We start from the raw sequence: 27,642 nt of genomic DNA, 5'->3' as shown, positions 1-27,642 counted from the left end.
TGAACTGAGTTTTTGAAGAGGTGGTTGTAAATAAAAGGGGAGCATTTTGAGTGAGGTGTTCGGAGCGAACTGGCTGAGAAGTGGTAAAATAATTTGCTTGGTTAAATTCGTCCAAATTTGGGAATGGAGGTGGCATAGGCAAAGTCTGACGAACCCCATGAGATGGAGTCATATGTGGTGGCGTTTGAGAAAATGACCGGTTGTGAAGTACCATGTGACTTAATTCAGCAACTCGTCGCTCCAAACGAGCAATGATCTCCAAATGTGTTTCTGGTTGATTAGAAGATGTGGGATCACTCGTGATCGGCAAACTAAGAGATGGCTCAGATGAAGTGGTTGCATTGATCAAACTTTGATCCATTTTAGAACGAGTCTTTTTAGTTAACCAGATGATTAGTGATGAGTCAGAGTCTGATTTCTTGGCTCTAGACCGTGTGAAATATGGATGCTCCGCCAGTTCCCCTTTAGCACAAGTCAACCTTTTATTTTGAAAATAAATTTTAAAAAGAAAAAAGATAAAACAAGAAAAAGAAAAAAAGAAAATGAGTCAGTATACGGTAAGGACATATTATTGCATATAAACACATTATTGCACATAATACATCGCGTTTTATAATGCAAGGGACCTCTTTATGCCAGAGGTAGGCCTAACGAATATTTGAAGGACAAACATGTCTTTTATGTATCATTCCACAACTCCTCCTAAAAGTAATTTGCAAGAATAAAAATTATTACATGCCAATAATACATCTCAAAATCAACATAAGATATCTAATACTTCAACTTCACTAATTTCCGTTGGTTTGTCTTCAACCTCCGGCATTAATTAATGCTCCACGGCAACCTGCAACAAAATGTCAGTTTCCTTGAAATATTTATCTATAGAGTATTAGGTCCCCATATTCCACATATTTGTCCTTCAAATAATGCACATAGATAGTGAGTAGTGTCACTTAGAGTCATAGACTCATTTGGACATTTGGTAAGGTTGACTAATGAACTTAATACACCAAGGGTATTAAGCCTCCTAGGTTTAAAATGATGCATGTCCTTACAAGGTTTTGGTTTTCGCTCTACCCTAGGTAGACTAAGAATGGTTTTCCTATGACACAAGGCTCCCCCAAGCGGACAACTTGGAAGTGGAAAGTCCGTGGCCGTCGACTGCACCGCAGATCGACTAAATCCACAAGACCAATCCAACTAAAGGGGTAGTTTAGTAGTGCACGGGCGCAAACTGCGAAGCCGCTTTAAGTGTGTGAATATGTGTGAGTTTTCCAGGAGTGGAAGAAATATGAGCGGAATGCCAATTTAAGGAAAGCAGTAATGTACATATTACATAGAAAAATGCATATAAGGGATAAAATACAAACACTTAGAAGCATATAAAGCAACAATATAGGCAACATAAAACAAAACAAACAAAATATCCCACAAATTATTTATTAACCTAAGTTGTTATGGTTAGAGCCTAAAGTTCCCCAGCGGAGTCGCCAAGCTGTCACACACCATTTTAACCGGGTTGATTTTAGGGAGTATGACATATTGGTGATTCCTGTTTGTTTGTTTTAAGGAGTCGCCACCTAATTAATTTAACGGTGAATTAGGACACCTAGAGGTTAACTAAGGTAAAGTTAAAAACTAAACCTCCGTTAATAGTCTGCTTAACCAATGTGATTCTAGGTAAGGGCTCTATATTATCCTAAAGGGAAGGGGTTAGGCATCCTTTAGAATCCGTTAACTTACGGTTATCCGACCAACTTAGGTTGATTAATTAAGGATAGGGATGCAAATATAATATTTAAAGTTAAAGAAAATAGCTTATAAATACTACTGAAATTTTAAAAAAATATAAATTGTTGCTTGATATAAGATTTAGAGAAAATATAATAATTTACATAAAAGAAGATTTCAAACGTCATTTTGAATAAAACTTATAAAATTGCTAAAAAGATTTAAATAATAATGCTTCTTAAAATAAGATTTGCATAGAATATATATATAGAAGAAGACGCGGGTTTGTACAATATTTTAATAAATATTTGAAACAAACCAAACAGAGAGATATTAATAATTCTTTTCTGTGATTTTAAGAGCATAAACAAATATAAAATAGCTAATGTGAGTCTTAAGTAAACTCATATTATATCAATACACTTATATTATATCAATACGGTGTTGTAGAAATGCTTAAACTTATTTTTTCTTTAGAAGAAAATTATGACGAAAAAAAGAACTTAAATTTCCCTCCTTTTTCATTAATTTTTCATTAATTATGTTTAGCTAAAATGATGTGCGATTGATTCCAAATTTTGAAGAGTTATTTGTAAACATAATACTTGATTTTATATTTTTACATACTAATGACATTTTGAAGGTTTAGATAAGAAGAACATAATTTCTTTCATTTAAATATATATATATAATCATTTTTTTATTTTTTGCAAATAGATCTTTAAATAAATAAATATTAACATTATAAATGGTTTTAACATGAAAAGAAAAAGAAAGAGTAAAATTTATAGAATTGTTTGTTTGTCTTTCTTGAACTAATTACCCTTTGCTAAAACTAACCCACTAATTTACTAGAGTTCATCTAAGTTAAGAAAGCAAAACAAAGTAAAAGGGGTTAGTCGAATAATACAAACCAAATACATAAAGTAAAATAAGATAAAAAGGATGGAAATTAAATGGATCAGCCCGTTTTAGGGACTGCTGCGGCTGTTTTTCGTTCGCTATTGGGCCTTGGCCCAAAAAGTCTTCTATTTTGTTGCGGGTTGGCTGGACACAAGAGAAAGTCGTGTTGGGCTTTTAGCCCAACCAAATGTGGAGGAAAAGTGAGTCCCTCGAACTCGTATGTGATGATCATGCATAAGACGAAAGGAAAAAGATTAGTATCTAATCAACAAATAAAGTTAAAAATGTGTAATGCGAATTAAAGGATCAGACCATTGGATTGCACATATACTACGTATACTTAATGTATACCTCATGTATTACACATTCATAGGGATATATATTTTCATGAACATACTTCAAATATACTTATATACATACTTCAACTTGAATACACTTGCGACAAACACACAAAGTCTAAACAACCCAAACTGAAATTGATAACATCACGTACAGGACCTGCTATAGCACATATTCATTCGCATGAAGATGCTCGGAATATAAGTTAAATGCACTGGCAACATACAACAACTGGAAGCATTCAAATAAGACATGTCGTATCATGCATAGTAAAAAATATGTGCTGCCAATTCATGATTCATACCAAGTCCAACATGACATGCAGATATCTATTGAATTTAGGAAGGGTTTTTATAGCATTTAGGCCCATTTTCCAATCCATATTCTCTACATGAACTAAGCAGAACACTAATATTTGCAGCAAAAAATACATCACCGCCAATGACTTACCATACTGAAACTATGACGAGACATCATCGCATTACTTAGAATGTTTAGCATATTCCCAGGATCATACAAAATTAAACAGAGAAGGTCTTAAATAACAGACTAACAAATACCCAAAGTCTTAGATTTGAATAAGCAATTGGGAAAAATATGCATTGGTTTATCCATGTAGCATTCTAAAGGTAACAACTATATGTAAAAAAAATGTTGAATATATTCAGATTCACGGAAAAGAACGCAAGAACATACAACCCAAGCATATCGGCATTTGGGTAGTCAACAAAGGTAGGCCATGAGCAGTTTCGAATACTCAGATTGAGTTTACAGTATCTATTTTTGCACTTGAAACAAACTTTTGTTTCTAAAATCTGGGTTCAACCTGATATTGGCCAGCCAATATTTATTCCTCTTAAAGCAAATCTTTCAAGTGTACTTGAGCGTAACATCACCAGTTTAGTAAGTCATTACTTTCAAAACTCATCTTAAGCAAACAAAGCAGCATTTCAGCAAGAAAGGGAAGGAAACTACAAACCTGTAAACCAATTGAACCTTACATTGAAGCATGCACAGTCAACATGATCACGAAAACTAAACTAAACAGGACCAAACATGTTTATTGTAACCAAAGTAACTGCAGACAGGCTAAAGCGCAGCTAAGGGGGACAGAAATCAAGCTAGTTTCAGATGACACATCTAATAATGCTTTCAACTATACAGATGGTGTGCTATTTCACTAAAATGGAAGACATACAACCTGAACAAATGAGTTACAACCTTTAAACATGCATTACAAATTATTTAAACATACACCACCAGCTATTCAGATAGGTATATCATCCTTAGTATAATCGTAGATAAACACTTAGTACCTATGGAATCCTCACTGACCAAATGGGATTATATTAACCATAAAGGAAAGCCAAACTTATGAGCAGATTTACTTCTAATCATGCCATAAAGTAACAATGAAGCAGACAGGAAGAGGCTCGGTTTAAACTAAAGATGATATGTGCATGATTTAGGCAGCTATTAATCAATCAAGTATAAGCAGTAATCCATTCCTCTATATTAAAACATTTTTTGGTTATTTTGAGCAGGATTCATCAATTCTAACCATGAGTCAGACACACATCTTGATATATCGAAATAGGCCAAATAGGCATGCTTCAAATCCCACATCAGTCTAATGGAAAATCCAGCTTAATTAAACCAAACCAGCTTAACTAAAGATGAGACTGAACTAATCTAACTAATCCATCTGTTCCAAAACCAACACATTGATCATGAAAACAAAAAAAAAAAATAGAAAATAAGAATAAAAAGGGAATTACCTTCTTCGGGTGCAGCGAAATGAGTGCGGGGCTTCGATATCTACTCGAACACTTCGAAATTTGATTCCCAGAAATAAAAGGTCGCATAAACAATTGGGATTTTTTACTTAGGGGGATTTTAGCAACAGAATGGAAAAAATCCCAGTTTCCTTGGGGAATTCTGAAAAAAAAGAAAAGGGGAGACTTTTATAACCGATTTTCGCGATTTCTCAACCTTGATTCTTAGGGGTGGTTTTCTGTTCCAAAAAAAGGGGTCCTTAAAACTGTTCTAGGAACGATTATTTATAGCTCCTCCTCTAGGATTTGGGGCTAGGGTGTTCGTTTTGAGGAAAGGAGAGAGGAGTGGGGGAACAGGTGTGAAGGTGTGGTGCGGGTGTCAAACACACGTGGGGGTATGGGTGTGGTGGAGATGGTGTGACAGAGATGTCGGAGGTGAGTGGAATGTCGATGGGGTGTCGGTGATGAAGTGGGAGTCACGAAGGGGGTATGGGTGTGGTGGAGATGGTGGTCACGTGGTGTGACAGGGGTGTCGGAGTGATGGGTGTGACAGGGGTGTCGGAGGCGAGTGGGATATCGGTGGTGAAGTGGGGATCACGTGGTGAAGTGGGGTGTGTCAGAGATGTCGGGTGAAGTGATGGGGTGGCGACGGAGTGGATTAGTGGAGGTGGTGGTGGACGAGGATGGTGGAGACGGTGGTGGATAAGGATGGTGGTGTAGAGGTGACGATGGTGGTGATGGTGGTGATAATTGACGGGAACGTGGAGAGGTGTAGAGGCGGAGGATGGTGGAGAAGAGGCGATGATGAGGCGGAAGAGAAAAATGAGGGGAAACCCTAAAAGGGTTCCCCTTATTTTGAGTAAACGAGTCAGACCCGGTCCATTTGTGGACTGGGTCAATTTTTAGACCGGGTATTAAGAGAATAGGCTAATAAATTAAAACACGAATTATTCTAAAAATTGAGATAAGAGATATGGACTAGTCCAAAAAATATTAGGAGTCAATCGGGATTTGATTTGGAGCCCGGTAAGTCAAAACACGGACTGAGTGCAAGAAACAGTTTGACTTCTAAATTTGAATAAGAGACCCATTTTAATTAATGAACATACCGAGGGTGACAAAATATTACTTAATACCAAAAAATATGTGATTACTAGACTCGGGTAATAAAATCATATGGTGTTATAATAGCCGTGTAATAATATATGTTATTTTTCTTTGAAAATCCGCACTAAATGAATACTATTATTTAATTATGCAAAGATAAATGCGTAAGCTGGTAAAATGCCGAAATGATAAGAACTGTGAATTATAATAATATTAATAAATAGTAATAATAATAATAATGATAATAATAATAATAATTATTATTATTATTATAATAGAATAATAAAGTGTCGGTATTGATAAGAGGCTAATAATTATAGTAAACATAATGTATATTTTTTTTATTTTTTCCAAAAATATTAGAAGCTTAAAAATAGGTATTTTGGCAGAGAGACGGGACAAAATTGGGTGTCAACATCCATAACAAAAGAATAGCAAAATTCTTACCTTTTCTTAAATTTCCGACTTGTCGCAAACGCGCACCTTTCGCCAAACTAATTGTACCCCGTTGAAAAGGGCCTCGAGTACTTCCCAAATATGTGAAAATCAAGATTTTTAAGGCTAGAATCAAGCTTGCAAATTTTTTTTCTTTCTCTTCTCTATGGTTCGGCCGAGAGGTATATTTGAGGTGCTTTCTTATCTTTTTGTTGCTTTGATGATTTTTCTTGAAAATTCCTAAGGCTAAGTATGATATATATCCAATTAAAGTCATGTGCCTAGCACATGACTTGCTAAAATGGGCTTGGACCTAGCCAATATGGCCGGCCACCCCATAGACTTTGAGCCTAAATTTTTGATCAATTTTCTTGGCCCAATCCATTAAAAGTCCCGTTTTGTAATTCCCGAAACTAATTTCCGAAATTTCAAATTTACCCTGGCCTTCCCCAATGTCTTAACATTAATGATTTCATAACCAACATAGTCATATCCACTAAAATCAAAATATTTCCTTATAACACACAAGTCTTGATTATTTTCCGATTTCCAATTATACGAAAACACGGGACATAACAGGAATATTCAACCACTAATATAGCTAACATACACAGGTAGCACAGAATTTGCACTTTTTCCTATCAAAGTTTTGGAAAAGCCATCCATAAGTTCTTCATTTTAAGGGAAATTAACACAAAAAGTGAGGAATATGCATGTCAACATTTATAACACAAACTGAACACGTATGTATAGACATTTACATGCATATGCATAGATATGCTAGATGAAAAAAATCACTAACAAGTAAACATTTCACCACTAACCATATATGGACATTTATCACAGGTACTCCGACTAATTTCTCCAACTTCTTGAAATATGGAATCTCTTTCCAGTCATCAGGCAAAAGAAGCTTGAAAATATCCACTGGTTGGATCATCCAAAGTTAGCAAAAATTCTAAACTCACATTAAAAATGAGAAACTGGAAGAAACGACTAGTATAACGGATATTATACCTGGAGTGGCAAACACGAAAGCATCTCCCACAATTGTTACTACCAGCATTCAGTATAAAACACTTGGCACTTCCATCCTCATTCAGCTCAATCTTTTTTATTCGTGAGTTCAGTCTGACTTGGACACCTTTTGACTCAATATGTTCAACAATCGGCATGCAAAGTCTCTCAGGAGGACTACCATCTAAAAAGGTCATTTTTGAACCATGTTTCTCCTGTTCATTAATAATTCAAAAGATATCAGGAAAGATAAACTGAGTGCTTGTTCACCATCGTTTCTTCTTCTTTCTATGTTTTTCTTACTTCGGTGTGATAAGTAGTTCACCTTCATTTCTTTAAGACATAAAAAATGCATACTAGATGACAACTGAGCTGTTTGAAAGTGAATCAGTAAAGTAGTCCTTCATCCATGAGATTTAAGACACTCCAGAAAAAGTATTCAAAAAAGAAAAACGGAAAAGACTCAAATATGTCATCCAACTATGGGAAATGACTCATTTATGTCACTCGTCAATAGTTTGGCTCATTTATGTCATTGAACTATAGGAAATGGCTCATTTATGCCATCGAACTATAGGAAATGACTCATTTATGCCACTCATTAATAGTTTGACTCATTTATGCCATCGCCCGTTACCAAAATGACTCATCCATGTCATTTTTCATTAACGCCGGTTTTATAATACAGATATGACACGTGGAATCCAATTAGAGGTCTACGTTGTTTAATTAAACCAGCCCAATTTTAAATACCAAATTAATAAAAAAATCCGACCCATACACCTTATCCACCCACAACCATAATCTAGTTGGAGGCCACGTGTCATATATGGTATTGCAAATTCAGTTTTAATGAAATATGGCATGGATGAGTCATTTTGATAACAGGCAATGACATAAATGAGTCAAACTATTGATGTGTGGCATAAATGAGCCATTTTCTATAGTTCGATGACATAAATGAGCCACACTATTGACGAGTGGCATAAATGAGTCATTTCTGATAGTTGGATGACATATTTGAGCCTTTTCCGAAATAAAAAAGGAGAAGGACGGTCAATATAAGTGTCCAACTTGCCATGAATCAGTTCACCTCCTTCTAGTAGAAGCTCCTAAGAGTAGGTCGATCAATTACAAACTTCTATATCAGTCAAAAACAATGTCCTCAACCCAGAAAAACCTCTCCCTACAAATTCATGCCATATGAGAGACCTCGTAGGAATAAATTATTTCGCTCTCTTTTTGTTTTTAACCTGGGATCAGGATGCTAACCTGAAGAAATCTGTTCAACGCGATCAAGATGCACTGCATTGAAAGCTCATCAGGGTTTATGAAGTTAAGTGCCTTTGACATGGCGATGAACACCTCATCCGTCACCCTATCCGGCACACCCTGCAAAGAAAATTACTGCTGCTGATATTTGCTCGATCTATGTTGTTAGCATGAGAAAGACAGGTGGATGTTCTAATTATCCACCATGAGAAAGGGAAATAATGCTCCTGTAGATTCTTGTCCTTTGACTTCACTTACATAACTTTGATTTAATAGAGATAACAAGTATGATTACTATATTAACCAGGTTGGCTCAAGCTAGCGTCTCAACTGTCATTTGTGCAATAAGACAGCAATAGCAGCAGCAAAGGTCCGCATTGATGACGAAGCTGGTATCCATATCTAATAATTTCACTCCCAAAGCCTGCCTTATCATCCCTTCTAATATTTACTCTTCCAATATATGTCTCCTTTTTTTATGTTCAATCGATCTTCCAATGACAACTCAAAATAAAATTGTCATTTCATTTGGACTGTGTGCATATGTCAAAGAAAGTCCCTAAAGCAAACTTTTAAGGAAAGTTTACTTAAAAATCCAAAATACTACACACAAAAAGGAAATACTTTGTTATCACTTACAAAATCACAAACTAATCCATTAGAGAAAAGACAATTAAACATAAAGTTCGTTCTTTAATTTCATTCCATTAAAGGTAGCTACCACGGGTCTCCTTATTTATACAATCATAGTAGTAAAGATGCTACTACTACACCACCATGGATGTATTACGCTTATTGAATTAATTACCAGTAAACATATATACTACCCTTCGATTGTGGACTGAATCACGTCGATCTTTATTGTGCTTCTATATTTGCTTCAGACCACGAAAGACAGGTTAAAACATTGTAAAATGCACTACAATTACATATACACTTGTTACATTGTAACATAAAAAGAGCCTTTCATATAGAACGAGTTCTTGCTATAATTCAGTGTCGCGAGCTTAAACTTTGTGTCCACCATATGCTTGGAAGTTCCCACTGTGTCAGCTTCCCCATCCATCCATAACCCTGTTTGTCCAAAAACCTTTGTTTCAGAGAGGCCATCGACAAGTTTCTCCTGTAATTTATTCTTGTCCCAAAAAAAAAAAAAACCCAATGGACTTTTGAACCCACTGGATAAAAAGGTGAAAAGTGGCACAGGATCAAAAAGACAGAATAACTGAGCAGACCGCTAAGAAACTACGGAAGACGAACAGGACCAGCAAGACCAGTTAGCTTGGCCGAGTAGCCATAACATGTGTATGTTTTGAAATGTGTGACCATCTCAAGAAGCTTGAGCTATTAGAGAGGATATACTTTTTTATTTACTTAATTATATCTTAACACGGTCCTCATGTGCGGGCCTGCAGATTTTTGCCAAGCACGTGAAAATGATGGATGGAGCCAAAAAGGGGAAAGCGCACGGCGAGACATATGTATGTAAGTAGAAACAAGGACGTAGTAGAGTACAATTATTTTGGTTGTATGTTTAATTTAAGTAGGAGTGGAGTATAGTAGTAGTAGTTGTTGTGGAGTTGATTTTGGATTGTAACTATATATGAATTTAATCATCCCCTTGAATATACCAACAGCAAAGCATAGTGGCACATCGACGGAGAATGTAAATCCGGGCTCGTTGTTCTTTAATCAAGGAAGCACACTTTCTTGAAATGTTGTTCTTCTTTTTTGATGAGTATGACACTTGCTTTACTTGTTGATCAGCCATGATTAGTTCTTGATTACTAGTTAAAGATGATAACTTTAGTTTTGGTGATGGAGAAGAAAGAAAAAGATTGAGAAAAGAGTAAAGGGGAAAAAAGCTCAACTTGAGAGCTGGACCCTGATTGGAAAAATATGGTGAAGGAAACAGGTATTTATGCCAAGAAATGCAAGGGGACCGGGGGGGGGGGGGGGGGGGGTTAAACAACGAACATGGTCACTTCGAAAAATGGGGGATTTGCATTGAAAGAAACAGCAGTTTTGAATCTTAGAGAGTTATTTGGTGAGAAAATAACAAATATGGTCCGTTATCTTTGATGCGTAGTAAGTTTAAAATAGTATTTTAGTATCAACTGAGTAGTTTTGGTCCTTTAAGTTTGTTATATTAAATTTAATCGAATTTGTGAAAATAAAAAATATTTAACGGTAATTCACATTTGAAATACAAATTTTATAGTTTATATTATTTTTGTTCTATTTCAAGAGTCTGGTGTAATTTCTGTTATTTTTTGTTCATATTTGTGTTTTTCATAGTTGCGATTAAATCTAAATATTGATGGAGAAAAAAAAAACTTAAAAAGATCAAAACTTTTCAATTGACTATTTTAAACCTGCTATAAAAAAAATAAGGGACCATTTTTATCTTTTCTCGTAATTTGGCTGCGAAAAAAGAGGAGTGAACGTGCGGGTATGTATTCTTCTTAGGCATAGTAAATTGGAATATAAGGGATGATTGTTAAATTTGTTGTAGTTATGTGTGTTTTGGTGTGTGTGTTTAGATTAGAAAAGTGGTAAAGTGAGCGTGAGAAAAGGAAAGCGGCTTAATCTGGACAAGGCATCCCTATGGGATTTGGGAACACAATGTCGGCTACTTCACTGTAGCTTTTGAAATTTGGGTCCAGATTTTCTTGTTCTGCTTCCAGCGTGGATCAAACGGCCAATAATTAGGTATTTCACATTCAAAACTTACTGTCCTGATTAATTTGAGTTGGCATTGAGTAGACTCATTAAGAAAATAAGGTGCTTCCTATCAAACGACGGTAAAAACTCTTTCAACTAAGTGGTTTCTTTCGACATATTCATGTTTATAATCTAAACAAAAAATAAAGTCTTCGAGTCTTCATGTTTAAACTCATGTACAAGCTAAATTGTTATAATAGATCGACATTCACTTGTGTAAAATAAGATGCAATTGCTACCAAGAGATTTTTCATTCCTAGAACTGAAACTCGAAAAAGGAATCTCAATTATCTTACCACGTCAATTGGAGGTAACGCTCGGTACTCACTCTGCTCTTAGCTGGCTTCTATTATTGTTTATATTAAATCCCAAGATTATAGCTGACTGGCTTTATGTACTTCATGAAATTGAAGTGCCACCTTCATTTAATATTTAACGTAACCAAGCTTGGATATTTATAATCTAATTTTGCAAACAACTATGTATAATGCAAATACAGTTTATAGGATCCCAATTTTTCACGTTTTGGGATAACCAAAAATCTCCATAGATCTACTTGTTTATACTGTCAGAAATCATTAGCTCGAAGCTTATCAGTGTTCTAAATAAGAAGTAAATACGATACACCTGTTCAATCATCAGCAACATGAGATTTTTATCTAGTTGTTTATAAGATTAGCTTAATGTGGAGTGCCAACTGACTGCTGCATTCAAACCCGACCATTAGTAGCCTAACTTATACATCATATCTTTATCTTCCCTGCTAAAGATACCATCTTTACAATTGAGTAAATTTATTGTCGCCGTGAATAATATTTATATCATCATGTGGCAGGTAAAATTTCTAATTTTCAAGATTTTAAATCTCATATTTTAAGGAGGCTTTCATGTAAATATCTGTAAACCAAACAAAAAAAATGAGATTTATACACCATCGCGTTCAATATTTACACTAGGAGATTATAATTTTAAAGGACGATACACAAGTTTCATCAATCAAAAGTCATGTGCCTTCACTTTGATTTTGGAGCTTATACATTTCTGGGAACCCTCAACACATTTGACAAAATAGGTCGGTCCAATAATCTCTTGAGTTATAAACCTTAATGAAAATCCCTCTCTTTAATCACAATTGTATTCCCAAGAAGTAGGAGGGATTTTCTAAGAACAAAAGTGATGCTGCAATTAGGAAAAAGAGGAGTGTAGTAGAACACAGTACCCATTCAGTGAACCAAAAGAGTGAAGATACGATAGATATGGGAGTGAGAGGCTTTTTCTAAGAACATTCCTTTTTTGTAGGTTGTTTCGTACATTTTTTTGCATTTCTTATCTGAGTACAGTGTATGTCCGAGAGTGTAGCAAAAGCTACCCTGATCCCCCATTGTTGTAACTTGTAAGCGAACAGCTAGTTGACTAACGACGCAAATCATAATATATAATCAAAGTTGATTAGATATTAAGTTGAATAGGGAGAATCCAGTACTTTTATATTTTTATTTTATACTAGTATACGTACCCGCGCGATGCGCGGATAGTTTGGAAAAAAGAGGGGAGAAAGTATGTGCCATAAATTACAGATTTAACCATAAGTTATTAGTTAGATCCGCCTTGGTAACCAAAACAATTGATGGCATTCTAAAAATGAATTACAATCTTTCATACTAATAAGTTTCCCGAAAAGGACTGAATATTACATGAGGATGTGACCTAATACTTAATCATGTATGCTCATAGTGATAAAGTGAGTTCAGGTTTACATAGAAGTAAATTTAAATCTGCTGCATACATTACATATCATACCTATAAGATGAGCAATAGCATGTAGACAAAGTTTAAGGCCTCGAATTAAGAAAAGAATAACATGAAAGAGCATACGATTGTGAGTAAAATATTATGAGACCTCCTCCAAAGCTCACTCTTCCTTTTATAGAAGTTTAGAAGCAAGGTGCAGAATCAATTAAAAGTACAAAAAACAGTGAGGATAACAAAATATTACAGAACACACACAAAATCAACATCCCCTATCCAAGAACATTAGCTACATTTCAACATAAGAAGGTAAAACAAATTATTTTCTCCCAACTATTGTATACACACTCCTTATATGTCTTAATAAGTGAAACAATTATTTTTAATGAAAAAAGTTTCAAAATATTTATTACAACTGAAGAAAATTTATCTTCTCCAACCATTCTATACATGTTTCTTCTTTCTCTTAATAAGTGAAACAAATATTTGTAATCAAAGAATATTTTCAGAAATATGAATATGTCATTCGATTGAATGACAATTCTGAAGATAAAATTATACTATGTGAATTTATAGCTGAATCGAGCTCTTTATTGGCTTCACAAAATTATCATACATAGATAACTCTAAGTTGAACTTTTTGATATTGCAAAAAATATCTCTTCGCCATCTCCTCAAAATACTTGCACCTCAGACATTTCCTCTTAGAAATTGTAAAATTTAAGTATATACCAGACACCTCAGCCTGAAACATAACAACAGGCCTTTTGGCCTCGTAACATTTGCCGAAGCTTCTGCAAAACTCCTAAGCAACTCATAAATATTTTCTTGAATGCAAGTTGGGGGTCGTTATATTTTTTGTTTGTATAATTCAAAAATTTAAGTGCAAGTTCACCTCGGATTAAAGATAAACTTTTATGATCATAAATGTTGAAACATACTACATTAATATGTATATTAACACTTCTGTCAGTTGCACATAAAATCATTTTGCAAGAGATGATGTGAATATTTTTCATATTTATTATGAAAAATCTATATGTATGTAGAAGTTCCTTGAAAATCAGAAGGAAATAAGGAAGTTATTTGACACCTTACGGGAGAAGAAGATACTACCTTTGTATACTATTCAGAAGGGTGAATACATGAATTATATAAATGAAGTATATACTCGGCCATGGCAAAAGCAATGAGATCTGAAAAGGTTACCTTCATCCCTATACCCTAGGGATATCTAGCAGCTCAGTCTCCTCCCACATTCCTCCTTCCACTACTCTTATACTCCATATAATTAAAAAGAAAAACCTGCATGCTTATTGGTGAAATTTATGGTGCTGACTGGTGTCCCTGGAGACTCTAGTATAAGCTATCAAAGAATGAAATATTACCTTCTCTATTGGCTTGCCATCCCAAAAAGTAAAAATGAAGAAAAAAGTTAAGCCCAAAGCACCATGTTGGTATAATAGCATGCAAATAATAAGCCATCTGTTATCTTTATTAGCATAATTCTAGGCGGATTCTAGCAAAAAATAAAAAAATACCTGAAGTGAACTGTTCTCCTTTGTCAATGTTGACTGCTTTATATTCATTAGAAAGCCCCGTGCACCCTAGAAACCAAAGCATAAAATTAGCAGTCAAACAGTTTTTCAGTTGAAAATTCAAAAAAGATTTTGAACAAACATTTTATCTTGGGTAGCGGGGGACTGGCCAAGAGTAGACCTTTGAGATTTAAGGTGAAGCGAACTCTCCAAGAACATGAAATTTGGCGGAAAGAATACAATACAAAGTTTGAAACGCACATTGAATTAGTTGCCTTCTTTCGACAAAATGCATTGAAATTTAAAAATTCCCCCTGGTTGATAACAGATCCATCTGTTAGTTCTAGTCTCAAAAATAGGAGTAATAGTGTCTACTGGTCTTAAGTCAGGGATGACAATTGTCTTAGACTGAATAGACGGCCTTCCTGGAGGTTTAGCAGCAGACTTTTCCTTACTGAGATCAAGAACACCCGTACTAACACTTGAGGCAGGTTTTCCCCTAAAGTGGAGATGTAAAACATTAAGCAAGCATGGACATCAAAGGAAAAAAATATTTGGTTGAAGTGAGAATACAATGATGGGGAACAATGCACATTCTTAAAAGTTCCTATGCTTGTGCACATGCCATTCCTTTAATTTGTTTAGATTTATATTCCAAAGGAAAAGTGATAACCCATTCTTTACTACTTAGGCTATGTCGTAAAACCTTAAATTTAGAGAATGATTAACATATGTTTCTGTTAGATAAATTCCAAAGGAAAAGTGATAACCCATTTTCTACTACTTAGGCTATGTCGTAAAACCTTAAATTTAGAGAATGATTAACATATGTTTCTGTTAGATAAATTTGATAGGAGGGTTTACTTGATTCCAGACCAAAAATTATCATGCAGTTTGAAGAACAGTTTTAGGTTCTATTGAATGTTTTTGTCTCCTAGTGATTCTATAGCGGTGCGCTGCAGTAGCATAAAAACGAATTTCAGAGGAATATAATCTAAGAAGAAAACTCTTTGCTCAATAAGGTTTATAGGCCAATTAATCAATATCTGCTCAACATGCCAGCGTGTCATTATGATTGACCTTCATACACTACTTAGACTACCTTCTAAAGCTCCACAAATGGCTCTTAGATAAAGATATACAATGTCATAGATCCGAAGATGGAAGTACCTTGTCCAAGCAAATACATATGCCAATTGTCGATGATGAATCCAAAAACATAATCCGCCGGAGAAGCGTCCATAACAACATGGGAGAAGCTGAAACAACCACAAAAAGCACTCGAAATACACCACATCAACATGTGAGTTAAGTAGCCAAACAATCGAGAAAATAAATTGTCACTAAAGTAAAAAGTAGATAATTCTCGATTAAAAAGGATTGATATGCTATTTCTACACATTTTTTCATCTCTTTTTTTTTCCTGATAGCAGATTCCAAAAGAATCATATGAAGATGCAAAACTGATTAGTTAAACCTTGCATTCAAGCTTCACTCAGATGCACACCATTACCTTGCGTTTCATTTCAGCCTTCAATTCTCTAAAACATCAGCCCTGCAAAGATTCCTAAAATTAGAATCACATACACTAAACTGCTGGTGATGAGTTCTCCCAACATCTCTCTTCAAAATGCCAAAATTAAAAACAACAGAAACACTCAACCTATTAGCATAAATTTGAATAATACCCCATAAGAATTGAACCTTGAACAAACTGTAAAGAGGAAAACTAACTTGATGAAGTTGAATTGAGATAAACCCAGAAGCAAAATTACCCAAAAATAAACTCAGAACCTTCAAAATTCTTAAAAGAACAACACAAACCGTAAACCAATCGCCAGATTATGAAAATAACCCATAAAATTGAATCCTAAACAAACTGTAAAAAAAGAAAACCAACTTGTTGAAATCGAAATGGTAGTATTACTGTAACTGTGAAGAGTCCTATGTATGATGAATACTTGCCTCCCTCCCTCTGTCATAAATCAACAGTATGTATGAAGACTACTTGCCTTCGCTGTTGCCTACTCCGGCTTCTCTCTCCCTCATCGGTTTGGTTGTATTTGTTGTAGTGTTTTTTCAAGAGGGGTGGTTAATTATTGGGATTAAGGTAAAAGAATTTTTTAGGAAGACAGTTTCGAAATTTGATGAAACCGGAGGAGCACGTCCCACGTCGCACGTCCTTTTATCTCTGTCTCATATGAAAACTATGCAAACCTATTGAAGCTAATTTTGTGTTTTTTTTTTTTGTCTACAGTTAGTTATATCAGTCGATTTCCCAACCTGTTAGGATTTTAATTATAATTCAAACTCATTCTAATTTATTAAAACAAAAAGAAATTCAAAGTTGCAAGAATATGCAAAACGTGGTCTTCAAGACCACTACTTATATAAAAACTAAACTGTTCAGTTTTTTTAAAAATTGTGTACAACCACTACTTAAAAAAAAGATATTTCATTATTTTTAATTTTAAAAAATAACTAATAACTAAAATTAGTCGATTTTGCAACCTGTTAGGATTTTAATTATAATTCAAACTCATTCTAATTTATTAAAACAAAAAGAAATTCAAAGTTGGAAGAATATGCAAAACGTGGCCTTCAAGACCACTACTCATATAAAAACTAACTGTTCAGTTTTGTGAAAAATTGTGTACAACCACTACTTAAAAAAAAGATATGTTACTATTTTTAATTTAATTATTATTTTTAATTTAAAACAATAACTAAAATTACCTAATTAACTAATTGTTGTCCTAAAACTAACACATGGCATTCTCCTGCGCTGTCACTTGTCCAAATTCTATTGCAAACTATGCTCTTTTTAATAATATATAGATGATGATATTTGACCTAATATTTTTTCAAACGCCTTTATCATGTTTTTATGGTATTCTGCCATGGCTTATTCGCGTCCGCTATTTCTTGACCATACTGCTTTGCATTATTTGTCCTTATGCCGCGAGTCTACCGGAAATAGGCTCTGTGTCTCACAAGGTAGAGGGAAGGTCTGCGTACACTCTACCCTACCTAGACCCTACGTTGTGAGATTTCACTCGGTATATTGTTGTTTATTGTTATAAGATTTGACCAAAACTAAGCTTAAATGAAATGTCGTGTATGTCAGAATATATTCATACTAGTTATCGCAGGTCCGCGCTAAGTCCGGGCCCAAACTCAAAATATAAAAGCCTGTATTTTTATCGCACTTTTTTTAGTAGACCTTTCTGGGCCATCTAATTTCTCCACATACCACATTGAAATTGTCAGAAGCAATTATTTTTGCAATGCACAATCTAATTCAAGCCTAAAAGTAGATTATATTTACATTGCATTTTACAACAAGCAGTTTAGATTATAGTTACAGGACTCCCAAGTTGTGCTACTTGACAAAAACACATTTTCACAGTGGACAAAACTAAGGCTAAAAGCTATAAGCACGGATAGTCCTGTATATTTTAACTGTTGATCCATGACCGTCTGGGTCATCAAAAGTTTGGTATGTACAAGCCACCAAAAGACCTATGTACAAGCTCGCCACAGTCATAGTGAACTGTAAATAGAAATAAGAGATATGTGATTAGTATCAACCGTAGATAGTTAAAATAGAACAAACATATTAGAGATTTCAATAGAAATAAAAAGGGTTATAGAACAACAACTTTTAGCGTATTTAAAGGTGTATTCAGCTAGTCACTTAAGAATTTACCTCTCTTGTTTCATGGAGCCAAAAATCTAAAATGTAAGGTAAATAACATGTTGCAAGTTGCAACAAAGAAATTTATATTAATAGTGTAAAATTCTCTCCGAGAACAAAGTATCTGAGTTAAATCCATGTGATATTTTTATCCAATATAGAAAATATTGTTTTTACCAATATAAGCAATCCCAATGGCCTGTACAGTGGATACCAAGCTGCCCTTATAAATACGTATTATCCAGAACCATAGGTTATCCGTATTTGATAAATAAATACGGAGTATTAATTAGTAAGACCTAATAAATGCTCCGCCAGATAATGAAACTGTAGCTCCAGAGTTGCAAAATTTTTACTAAAATATATATTGACAAATAATGTAAAAATATATTCCCTCCGTTATTTTTTATTGTATTTTGCTGACTTAACACTTTTCTTAAAAAAACTATTTATTCGAGGTTTGTCTTACTAAATTACTCTTATTAATTATGCTTTGAAAATCTAAGTTTTACTACTAAAACTTTATGCTTTTTACTTAATGATAAGAGTAATATAGAAAAATAATAAATTTACCATGATTTGTTAAAATAAACAAGCGACAGAAATTAATAATAAAAAACAATTAAAAAGAAACAGAAGAGTAATCTAGTTTAGGATAAGAAAAAATCCACAATAAGGCTACTACAGTGTAAACAATACACAAATAACAAAAGCCGAAAAGGACGAAGTGGAAAGTGCCTTAACAGAATAAATGAGGGCAACAACCACGTGTAGGAGCTCCATTGGATCAAACTTGATGTGAGGACGACAAAATCTTTGAGTTGCCGTTTATATAGAGTAGTAATATTCAATCTCAATTCACTTATCATGCGTTCGATCTCACTTTGGATACAGATAGCGCAGCCATGTATGGTGAAGGAGTTCAATTAATTCCTTTTCACTATAAAATTGCACTGCACATATAGGTAAAAGAAAATTATGTATATGTATAACTTGTCGAATCCCTTTTACACATGTAGAATATTTATTGTGTAGCTTTTTTGATAGAATTTCTAATTGCACCGCTGAATGCAGACGTTGTAGTAAAATTTTGTTATCTTGGTTCAGTAGGGACGTTTAGTTTCAAGAAAGTTGAATATCGATAAATTTCAACTAATGTATGTGCATTTCTTGGGATCGCATACTATTTATCTCAAAATTAATAACATGGCAACTAAATCGGGATGAAATACATAGTTGGGAGGACTCTTAAAGAAATAGAGGGCTTACAAACACCAGAAAAAAGAAGAAAAGGGAAGGAAGTGATACACAGCTATATGCTTATATTTTAACTTCTGATTAAAGAATGCTAATCTTCAAGTCGTCATCATTTTTTGATGTTTGTATAGGAGCTTGCCCCTTGAATTAGGTAACATTTCTCCTACTTGGTTCACTCTGTACTGTTCTTGTATACTGTGTACAACGCTAATTCAGAATGGCCTCCATCTTAAATCTAGTGTATAGAAGCAACATACTAGCTCCACTAGGCTAAACTACGCTTGCTTCTGCCAACTTTCTCTGGCTCCGGCCAACAAGTAACTCGTAATCCTGCAAAATATAAAGATAAATGTGTAATAAAGGATGATAAAAGACAACCCCTCTGCATATATCAAACTACTACTGAGGCTCTAAAGGCGCAGAGTTCCCAAGTGACACTGCAATCGGTATTTGAAACTCACTGGCCCGACAATTCCAGTTTAGCACCACAGAGGGCCCATTTAAAGGGAAAAGTGAAAAGCGCTCCCCGGCTCGAAGAGTTGTCTGTTTCCAAAGCTCAAACCTTAGACCATGGTTTAAGGATGGAAGAATCCTATCCGTCCGACCACATTCCTTGGACTTTAGTGGTGTGTGCACAAAATATTACATCGGTTGGAGAATATAACTTGATGCATAATTAAAAATTATAGGTGAAAGAGCGTGCTTTAATGTCCATTTTTGTCACAGGTATAAGTTGATAGAAAGAAACAACTGCTGACAACCAGTAAGAACTAACCTGTAAAATAGCTTGCGCACAGAGTTTTCCTGATAAGACAGCGCCTTCCATTGAAGCCAAGTATTTCTGTTTCGTGTAGTCACCAGCTAAATAAAACCCCTCTATTGGGGATCTTTGCAACGGCCGACAGGGTTCACAACCTGGCACAGTTTTATAAACAGACCTGAGAAAGAAAAAGAAAAAAACAGATCAATCAGGGTTAGTATATAGATTCCATTTTGGACTGTGATTCTAGCAAATTACACAACTGTTAGCAAATGAAGGACTCCCAAATATTGTCTAAATATACTCGTATGAAGAGCGAGAAACCATATCATGATGAGCAATGACGAAAGCAAAAAGATATCTGACCTTGGAGTTTTTACAACATGATACTTCAATATTTTTGCTTTACTCTGATCTGCCGAAATTTCATCAGGGAAAAGCTTTGCCAGTTCCTTCATTGTAGCATCAATAATTTCTGAGTCACTACGGGATATCCACTCTTCTGCTGGTGCAAAAACCAATTCCAACATAGACTGATTCGGGTTGTAATATTCCTGCAGCGAGGCCACTTATGTCAGAGGGCCCTAAACCACACATAAAAGGACTTGACTATACCCAGCAAAGGAAATAACTTCATGATAGACAGTAACATGATAGAAGCTATGGCAATCAGATATGCTGCTCAATGGATCAAAAACAATGGATACAGACAAAGCTATATAGAGTCTGATTCATTGATGATTGTGGAAATGTTAACAAACAGGACCTCTAACAATCTTACTATAAAGGATATCATTGAGGAGACTATGAATATAGGGGATCAAATGGAGATTACTTTCAAACATTGCTACAGAGAGGGTAACCAAACTGCTGATTTTCTGGCTAAATTTGCATCATCTAAGGAGAATCCATCGTTGAGTCATAACCTTCAACAGATGCCAAGAGGGGCCTTTGGTGCTTACTACTTAGACAAGAGTCAAATGCCTAGCATGAGGATAAGATATGACAAAGCTAATTTTTTTGTGAGCTAAAGTGTATAGGTCTAATGTATATTAGAGAATGTATAGCTGACTAGTTTTAACATTCTCCTTTTTGCTAGATTGCCTTGCAATCTGTGTTTGTATATCAGGGGTATGGTCTAGCCCTCCCCTTCTTTTGTGTTTGCATAAAATGATATACAACACCCCAGGACACTTATCCTGGAAATTTAAAAAAAAAAAAATTGAATGTTCTATAATGAACCTAGTTAACTTATCCAACTTATTGGTAACCACCGCTTTATATTTTGTACAACATTTACCAATAAAAATCTGGCAGCAACTCATACACTTACACAACAAGCACTATGCAATTTACCTTACATGTGACGGACATGTCAGCATACACACTGAGCAGTGGGCTTCTGCATGAATACGAAAGAGATATTAAGGGAACCAATAGAAGTATCAGCAACAACATAATATCCTAAGAATTGGAAAAGGACCTCTATCATCTTGTCTCACCAAGACTGGGAGGGGGGAAGGGAAGAATAAAATTAAACGAAATTAACCTGCTGAAGAGCAGATTATCTTCTGTGTTCTTCAGTTTTCTGTCAAACCTGCAGTTTAAATTATACAATTGTAATTGGTTTGATATCAATAATGATAGTCGTTTCCGTATCTTAAGGATACATATGTATCCACAATTAAATTAAATTGATTGTCTTTTCAGCGGAAAATTCAGCCACTAATAACTAATATACAAAGGTAGCACAGAAATTTGCACTTTTTCCTATCAAAGTTTTGGAAAAGCCAACATCCGTAAGTTCCTCATTAAACGGAAATTAACACAAAAACCGAGGAATATGCATGTCAACATTTACAACACAACTGAACAAGTATGTATAGACATTTACATGCACATGCATAGATATGCTAGATGAAGAAAAAACACTAACAAGTAAATTTTTCACCAACCATATATGGACATTTATCACAGGTACTCCGACTAACTTCTCCAACTTCTTGAAATATGGAATCTCTTTCCAGTCTTCAGGCAAAAGAAGCTTGACAATATCCACTGGTTGGATCATCCAAAGTCAGCAAAAAATTCTAAATTCATATTAAGAACGCGAAAACTGGAAGACACGCCTATATAATGGATATTATACCTGGAGTGGCAAACACGAAAGCATCTCCCACAATTGTACTACCATCATTCAGTATAAAACACTTCACACTTCCATCCTCATTCAGCTCAATCTTTTTTATTCGTGAGTTCAGTCTGACTTGGCCACCTTTTGACTCAATATGTTCAACAATCGGCATGCAAAGTCTCTCAGGAGGACTACCATCTAAAAAGGCCATTTTTGAACCATGTTTCTCCTGTTCATTAATAATTCAAAAAATATCAGGAAAGATAAACTGAGTGCTTGTTCACCATCATTTCTTCTTCTTTCTGTTTTTTTTCTTACTTCGGGGTGATAAGTAGTTCACCTTCATTTCTTTAAGACATAAAAAATGCATACTAGATGAAAACTGAGCTGTTTGAAAGTGAATCAGTAAAGTAGTCCTTCATCCACGAGATTTAGGGTATCAATAACAGTAGGCCCCATTTCATAACATCGTAAAGGAAAATGGTCGTTCCAGAATATACTCCAGAAAGTATTGGAAAAGAAAAAAGGAGGAGGACGGTTAATATAAGTGTCCAACTTGCCATTAATCAGTTCAGCTCCTTCTAGTAGAAGCTCCTAAGAGTAGGTCAATCAATTACAAACTTCTATATCAGTCAAAAACAATGTCCTCAACCCAGAAAAACCTCTCCCTACAAATTCATGCCATATGAGAGACCTCGTAGGAATAAATTATTTCGCTCTCTTTTTGTTTTTAACCTGGGATCAGGATGCTAACCTGAAGAAATCTGTTCAACGCGATCAAGATGCACTGCATTGAAAGCTCATCAGGGTTTATGAAGTTAAGTGCCTTTGACATGGCGATGAACACCTCATCCGTCACCCTATCCGGCACACCCTGCAAAGAAAATTACTGCTGCTGATATTTGCTCGATCTATGTTGTTAGCATGAGAAAGACAGGTGGATATTCTAATTAACAATTTGTGTGTGAACTACATAGTCAGGGTCATGTACTTAAAAAGTAAGATAAAATGATTACGCACTTGTTTCCTCATCCAGTCCTTAACACTTATCCCATCTTGAGCTTCAACATAAGATTGCCCTCCAAGCATTGCTGGTAAGAGTCCAATCGCAAATTTGACTTTCTCTGGCCATGTAAGCATTTCATTGTTCTTTAGGATAGCCAAAATTCCTGCAAATCACATTAAATTAATTTAGGCATAGATAGAGAAATGAAGGTATAAGTAAAACTGGCTTATGCTTGCATTACTTAGAACATATACCCAGTGTCAAACATTAGCTGCACAGAGATGGACCGTTGAAGAAATAACGAACCTTTATGCTCTTTTAAGGTTAGCGAAGTGCCAGAGGTGTTAATGGAGTAATCACTTTCATTACTTATTAGGGAATATAGAAGGGAGAAATTTACTCATGATTAGCGATTTAGCTCACCATTTAAAGGAGCAGGTAAAGCTTCGGGGAAATCAAAGCGGCTGAATTCTCCTGGTTTGTTTGGCATTGCAAATATCATCGAATGTTCCTTCCACTGCAATCGATCGTTAATCCCTAATTCTCCAAACAGGTTCTGCATATTTGGGTAAGCCCCAACTTAAAAGAGATCAAGTACCAACTTGTATGAGTCACTATGTGAATAACAAGATGAGAAAGGAGAAGCAAGGATAGTTATCAGTTTAATGGACAAAAAAATCTCAAAAGAAATTGCAATGACAGTATTAGAAGATTAATGTAAACATATGGTAAACAGTATGCGGAGTTAAACTTACAGAATATGTGCAAACCAGTCTCGTACCAATCTCCATCGTCATCTTTCCATGCAGCTACCTAAAGGCAGATATAAAGTATCAACAGCAGAACACATAAAGACTAATGCTGAATCAATCTTTTGCCTATACAACTAGATTCTTGGTAACCGATTCGGTAGGACAATCCATTCCAGCCATTTTCAAATGAAAGCACATAGATGCATAAAATACGAGAAAGAAGTAGTATGCAAATCGATTCTTGATTAAAGAATATTGAAAGGGCAAAAAGGTAGAGATTAAAATGTGTCCTGCCAGAATGCATGAACTATCTAGTAGCAGGAGAACAAATAGTAAGTATGCCAAATACCAACTTGCACCTAAATACACATGTAACTAAACAAGTAGGCAAAGAAAAGAGAGTTAAAACTGGAAAATTTTAGGACAGGTCAATTTCCTCCCAAAACCAAGAGAGAGAGGAAAAGAAGGGGGAAGGAACTAAAAACTAAATGCACGAAAAGTTGGATGCTTGACCTTCAAAGATTAGCTGAAAAAGAAAAATAGACAGTTACAAATAGGAATAGTGAACAACCAGCAATTGTTTAACTGAAAATTGACAGAGTGTGAAAATTGTTTTTCTGTGAAACAAACAGAAACAGTACCCCCCCCCCCCCCCCCCCTTTTCGCGGAAGGACTAGTAATAGGGAAAGACACAAAATAAGGGGATTTTAATCTTCTCAACCTTTCCACCTAGAACATCCCTTGCCTCCAGCAGTATCGGTTTGTGACCAGCATCTGCCAAATATTTTGCTGTAGACAAACCACCCAAACCTGATTTGCGAAAAAGTTGAATTATAATAAAATCAAGTTACGACATCATTTATCTGAAAAGCTATCTAGTACCTAGCCCAGCATTATTTATTATACTCCTCTATAGTACAATAGAACGAATCATGCAAATAACATTTCTTCTTTAGGTAGTCAGATAATTCTCAACTAGTTGATTATAGTACAAGTTGAATATGATTTGGTACGGTAGTTTGCAAGCCAAGTCAATGAACAAGCTCAAGGCTGCTGACAGGTCAGTTGTCCCAACATAGTAAAGATGAAATATGAAGATCTAGACGATATCTCCTTCCCATTCTCACATGTTGCATGTATTAGAAAAGAGCAACCCCGTATGTGTAACTTAATTTGTAATTTGACCTTTGAATTGGTATTGCAAATTTGGAACCCAAATACTGCGATAATAGGTACAGTGGGATCAACCTTGCACTGGAAATTAGTTCATATGCCTCCGATACTTTCAGAGTCATCATTTAGACATGCCACTCAATCGACAGCATGTTCACCGACTTATCATGGCTGAATAGTCAAAATCAACACTTATGTAACTGCTCCTGATCCAATCAGCAGGGACTTTCAAAATGACAAGAGCTTAATAACCTCAAATTTTGCAGTCCAAAACGGTTAATCAGAAAAGGCATGTACAGATAAATGTTCTAGTGATAATACAACAATAATATGCTTCCTTCCAAATAAAGCAAAATGAAGACTACAAAGATAGATGATTGGAATATTACCTGCACCAGCAATAACAATCTCCAACGGTTTAGTTGGGCGTGGAGAAGTACGGAATGATGATGATAAGAATGCAGCCTCCAAATAATTAACTGTATTGTCTAGCTCTGGTCTTGGATAATCAACGCAAACTACCTGAATGACAAGATACTTCCTTTATTTTAGAGAACATACGCCTTGTGATCATAATTTGAGTCATCAGTCTATTTTATTCAAACCAAACCTTTAAAGGATTAAAGTCCTTTGCCAGTCTTCTGGTCGTGGCATGGGAACTACGAATCCTCAACTTGTAGCCCATGGATTCGCTACCACCAAAACATAATGAATTCCTTTGCAAGCAGCCATCTTGATTTTCAGTTCCCAAAGAAGACCTTGAGCTCCATAGAAAAGCTGAATTTCCTTGGACTCTCAAGTTAACAGCAGAAACAAGTCCAATTTGGGGCATTTTACTGAACAATAGCAGTAAAACCTGCCATGACGATATTTCAGTGTAAGAAGATCGTCTATTGGTGAACCTAAATAGTACTAAGTAAAATCCCTTTCTAGTTCAGAACCATTTATCAGACAAAAATATACACAAAAGTAAAAAAAAAAGATTCTAGCTTTACAGTCCATAAGAGACTGGTTCTTACATATGCACAAAATCAAGTAAAAAGAAAGCACCCATCACAGAAAATAACAAGATCCAAGGCCTCAAAAGGGCGTAAAGAAGAATTCAAACGGGTGGTACACGTTAAAGAAAGTGAAAAAGAGATAAGCGTTTCTCATGTAAAGCATTCAGTTGATGTAATCAAAGAAACCAAAATCTTTTCTTACCTCTGAATGAAACAGCCAAGCAGTCGTATTACACGTTGTGGGTTCTGAAACCAAGATTATGTTTGAAGTTATAGGAATACAAGATAAATATACAAACAAAATTTGGGTGGGGTTGAAGTTGAAAGAAGAGTTAAAAGTGGGAACTGGAAATTTGCGGTGGTTTGGCAGTTACCTACAAAAGGATACTCGGGAAGCATAAGGAAGTGTTATGTTGAATCTTTTTGTATATAAAAAACTAATTTTTGGTGGTTTGGCCACTTCCGTTAGTAGATAATTTTGTTTGCCATTAGCTGTTATCTTCTTGACTCAATCTGCTGTAACTCTCACACACTGGAGCGGCTATATGACTCCAAAATTGGACACGTCCCCACACTTGGGAGATAAAACACCTCTGCTTCCTTTTTAATAATTTCTCATTTCTCATTTTCTTGCTTTGCTCATTCCTTTTATGCTTTGGTTATTTTGCTCACACCTAGGTCAATTGATTTTGTAGTCCTCTGCAAATTTATTTTTAATTTTATATTCTTTTTAGAAGAGATTTTCATTTTATACGTGAGAGATATGAAAAGATTATTTTTTTCCTATTTGTAAATGTAACTTGTAAGTGGTCGAAAGCATTTCCTCCGGGTTTGTGGGTCTCAAAGGCTCCATTTGACCCATTTTTCTAATTAATATTCTTTTTAAGGGTAAATCAAATTTTGATATAAATACCTACTAGTATCAAGGATTGTTATGTGTTTGTCCTAACTTTTCTTTCATGTGTAAGTTTGTGCCTAATTTATAGCGCTGTCCACTTTGTTTAATCTATATGCTCCCTCCGTTTCAATTTATATGAACTCATTTGAATAGGCACGACATTTAAGAAAGAGGGAAGACTTTTGAAACTTGTGGTTCAAAATAAGCCTTGAAAATTTGTGTAGCTGTAAATCATTCATAAAGTGAATTTGTTTCTAAATTAGGAAAGAGATCATTCATTTTGGCACGGACTAAAAAAAAAATAGGTTCAAACAAATTGAAACAGAGGGAGTATAATATAAAGCTAGGCATAGACAAGGTGACGTGGCACCTCT

The 27,642-nt window shown here is 35.1% G+C and overlaps 3 protein-coding genes and 1 pseudogene across 11 annotated transcripts; all 4 read right to left on the bottom strand.

The window, feature by feature from the left end:
• Nucleotides 1-8,837, bottom strand: part of LOC132633569 (15-cis-phytoene desaturase, chloroplastic/chromoplastic-like) — a 28,972-nt pseudogene extending 20,135 nt beyond the window's left edge.
• A 641-nt stretch (nt 8,838-9,478) lies between these two features.
• Nucleotides 9,479-10,464, bottom strand: LOC132633571 (small polypeptide DEVIL 22-like). The gene has a single exon (XM_060350075.1). It carries the CDS (start codon nt 10,348-10,350, stop codon nt 10,189-10,191), a length of 162 nt encoding a protein of 53 aa, XP_060206058.1. The 5' UTR covers nt 10,351-10,464; the 3' UTR covers nt 9,479-10,188.
• Nucleotides 10,465-12,935: 2,471 nt separating this feature from the next.
• Nucleotides 12,936-16,883, bottom strand: LOC132633570 (uncharacterized). Of its 9 annotated transcripts, none has more exons than XR_009579687.1 (4): nt 16,518-16,854; nt 16,104-16,145; nt 15,761-15,849; nt 12,936-14,659 (listed from the first exon to the last, which is right to left on the bottom strand). XR_009579687.1 is itself a non-coding variant. In XM_060350073.1 (4 exons), exons 2-4 carry the CDS (start codon nt 16,113-16,115, stop codon nt 14,858-14,860), a joined length of 333 nt encoding a protein of 110 aa, XP_060206056.1. In that variant the 5' UTR covers nt 16,116-16,145; nt 16,491-16,883; the 3' UTR covers nt 14,666-14,857. The 9 variants fall into 9 exon arrangements, 5 of the variants coding, with proteins under 5 accessions (XP_060206056.1, XP_060206057.1, XP_060206055.1 ...); XM_060350073.1 differs by lacking the exon at nt 12,936-14,659 and adding an exon at nt 14,666-15,089 and having other exon boundaries at nt 16,491-16,883; XM_060350074.1 differs by lacking the exon at nt 12,936-14,659 and adding an exon at nt 14,666-15,089 and having other exon boundaries at nt 16,524-16,883.
• Nucleotides 16,884-19,433: 2,550 nt separating this feature from the next.
• On the bottom strand, nt 19,434-26,730 carry LOC132633568 (15-cis-phytoene desaturase, chloroplastic/chromoplastic). The gene is made up of 15 exons (XM_060350068.1): nt 26,573-26,730; nt 25,980-26,225; nt 25,759-25,891; nt 24,918-25,006; nt 24,200-24,257; nt 23,868-24,023; nt 23,459-23,607; nt 23,193-23,312; nt 22,454-22,667; nt 22,260-22,362; nt 21,854-21,901; nt 21,661-21,706; nt 20,671-20,858; nt 20,320-20,482; nt 19,434-19,874 (listed from the first exon to the last, which is right to left on the bottom strand). The coding sequence occupies exons 2-15, from the start codon at nt 26,199-26,201 to the stop codon at nt 19,815-19,817; spliced, it is 1,749 nt and encodes a 582-aa protein (XP_060206051.1). The 5' UTR covers nt 26,202-26,225; nt 26,573-26,730; the 3' UTR covers nt 19,434-19,814.
• Between the last annotated feature and the right edge of the window lie 912 nt (nt 26,731-27,642).

Source organism: Lycium barbarum, chromosome 3, assembly GCF_019175385.1.
Source record: "Lycium barbarum isolate Lr01 chromosome 3, ASM1917538v2, whole genome shotgun sequence".
Taxonomy (NCBI): Eukaryota; Viridiplantae; Streptophyta; class Magnoliopsida; order Solanales; family Solanaceae; genus Lycium; species Lycium barbarum.
This window is presented reverse-complemented; position numbering and strand designations above follow the sequence as displayed.

Excerpts from the sequence above, each read along its gene's own strand:
- LOC132633571 (XM_060350075.1), bottom strand. The coding sequence starts at position 10,350 with ATGGCTGATCAACAAGTAAAGCAAGTGTCATACTCATCAAAAAAGAAG.
- LOC132633570 (XM_060350073.1), bottom strand. Across the intron at positions 15,090-15,760 it reads TATGTATTTGCTTGGACAAG|GGGAAAACCTGCCTCAAGTG; the intron begins GTACTTCCATCT and ends TCTCCACTTTAG.
- LOC132633568 (XM_060350068.1), bottom strand. The coding sequence starts at position 26,201 with ATGCCCCAAATTGGACTTGTTTCTGCTGTTAACTTGAGAGTCCAAGGA. Across the intron at positions 24,024-24,199 it reads GACTGGTTTGCACATATTCT|TTGGGGCTTACCCAAATATG; the intron begins GTAAGTTTAACT and ends ATCTCTTTTAAG. Across the intron at positions 22,363-22,453 it reads TTTCGTGTTTGCCACTCCAG|TGGATATTGTCAAGCTTCTT; the intron begins GTATAATATCCA and ends TGATCCAACCAG.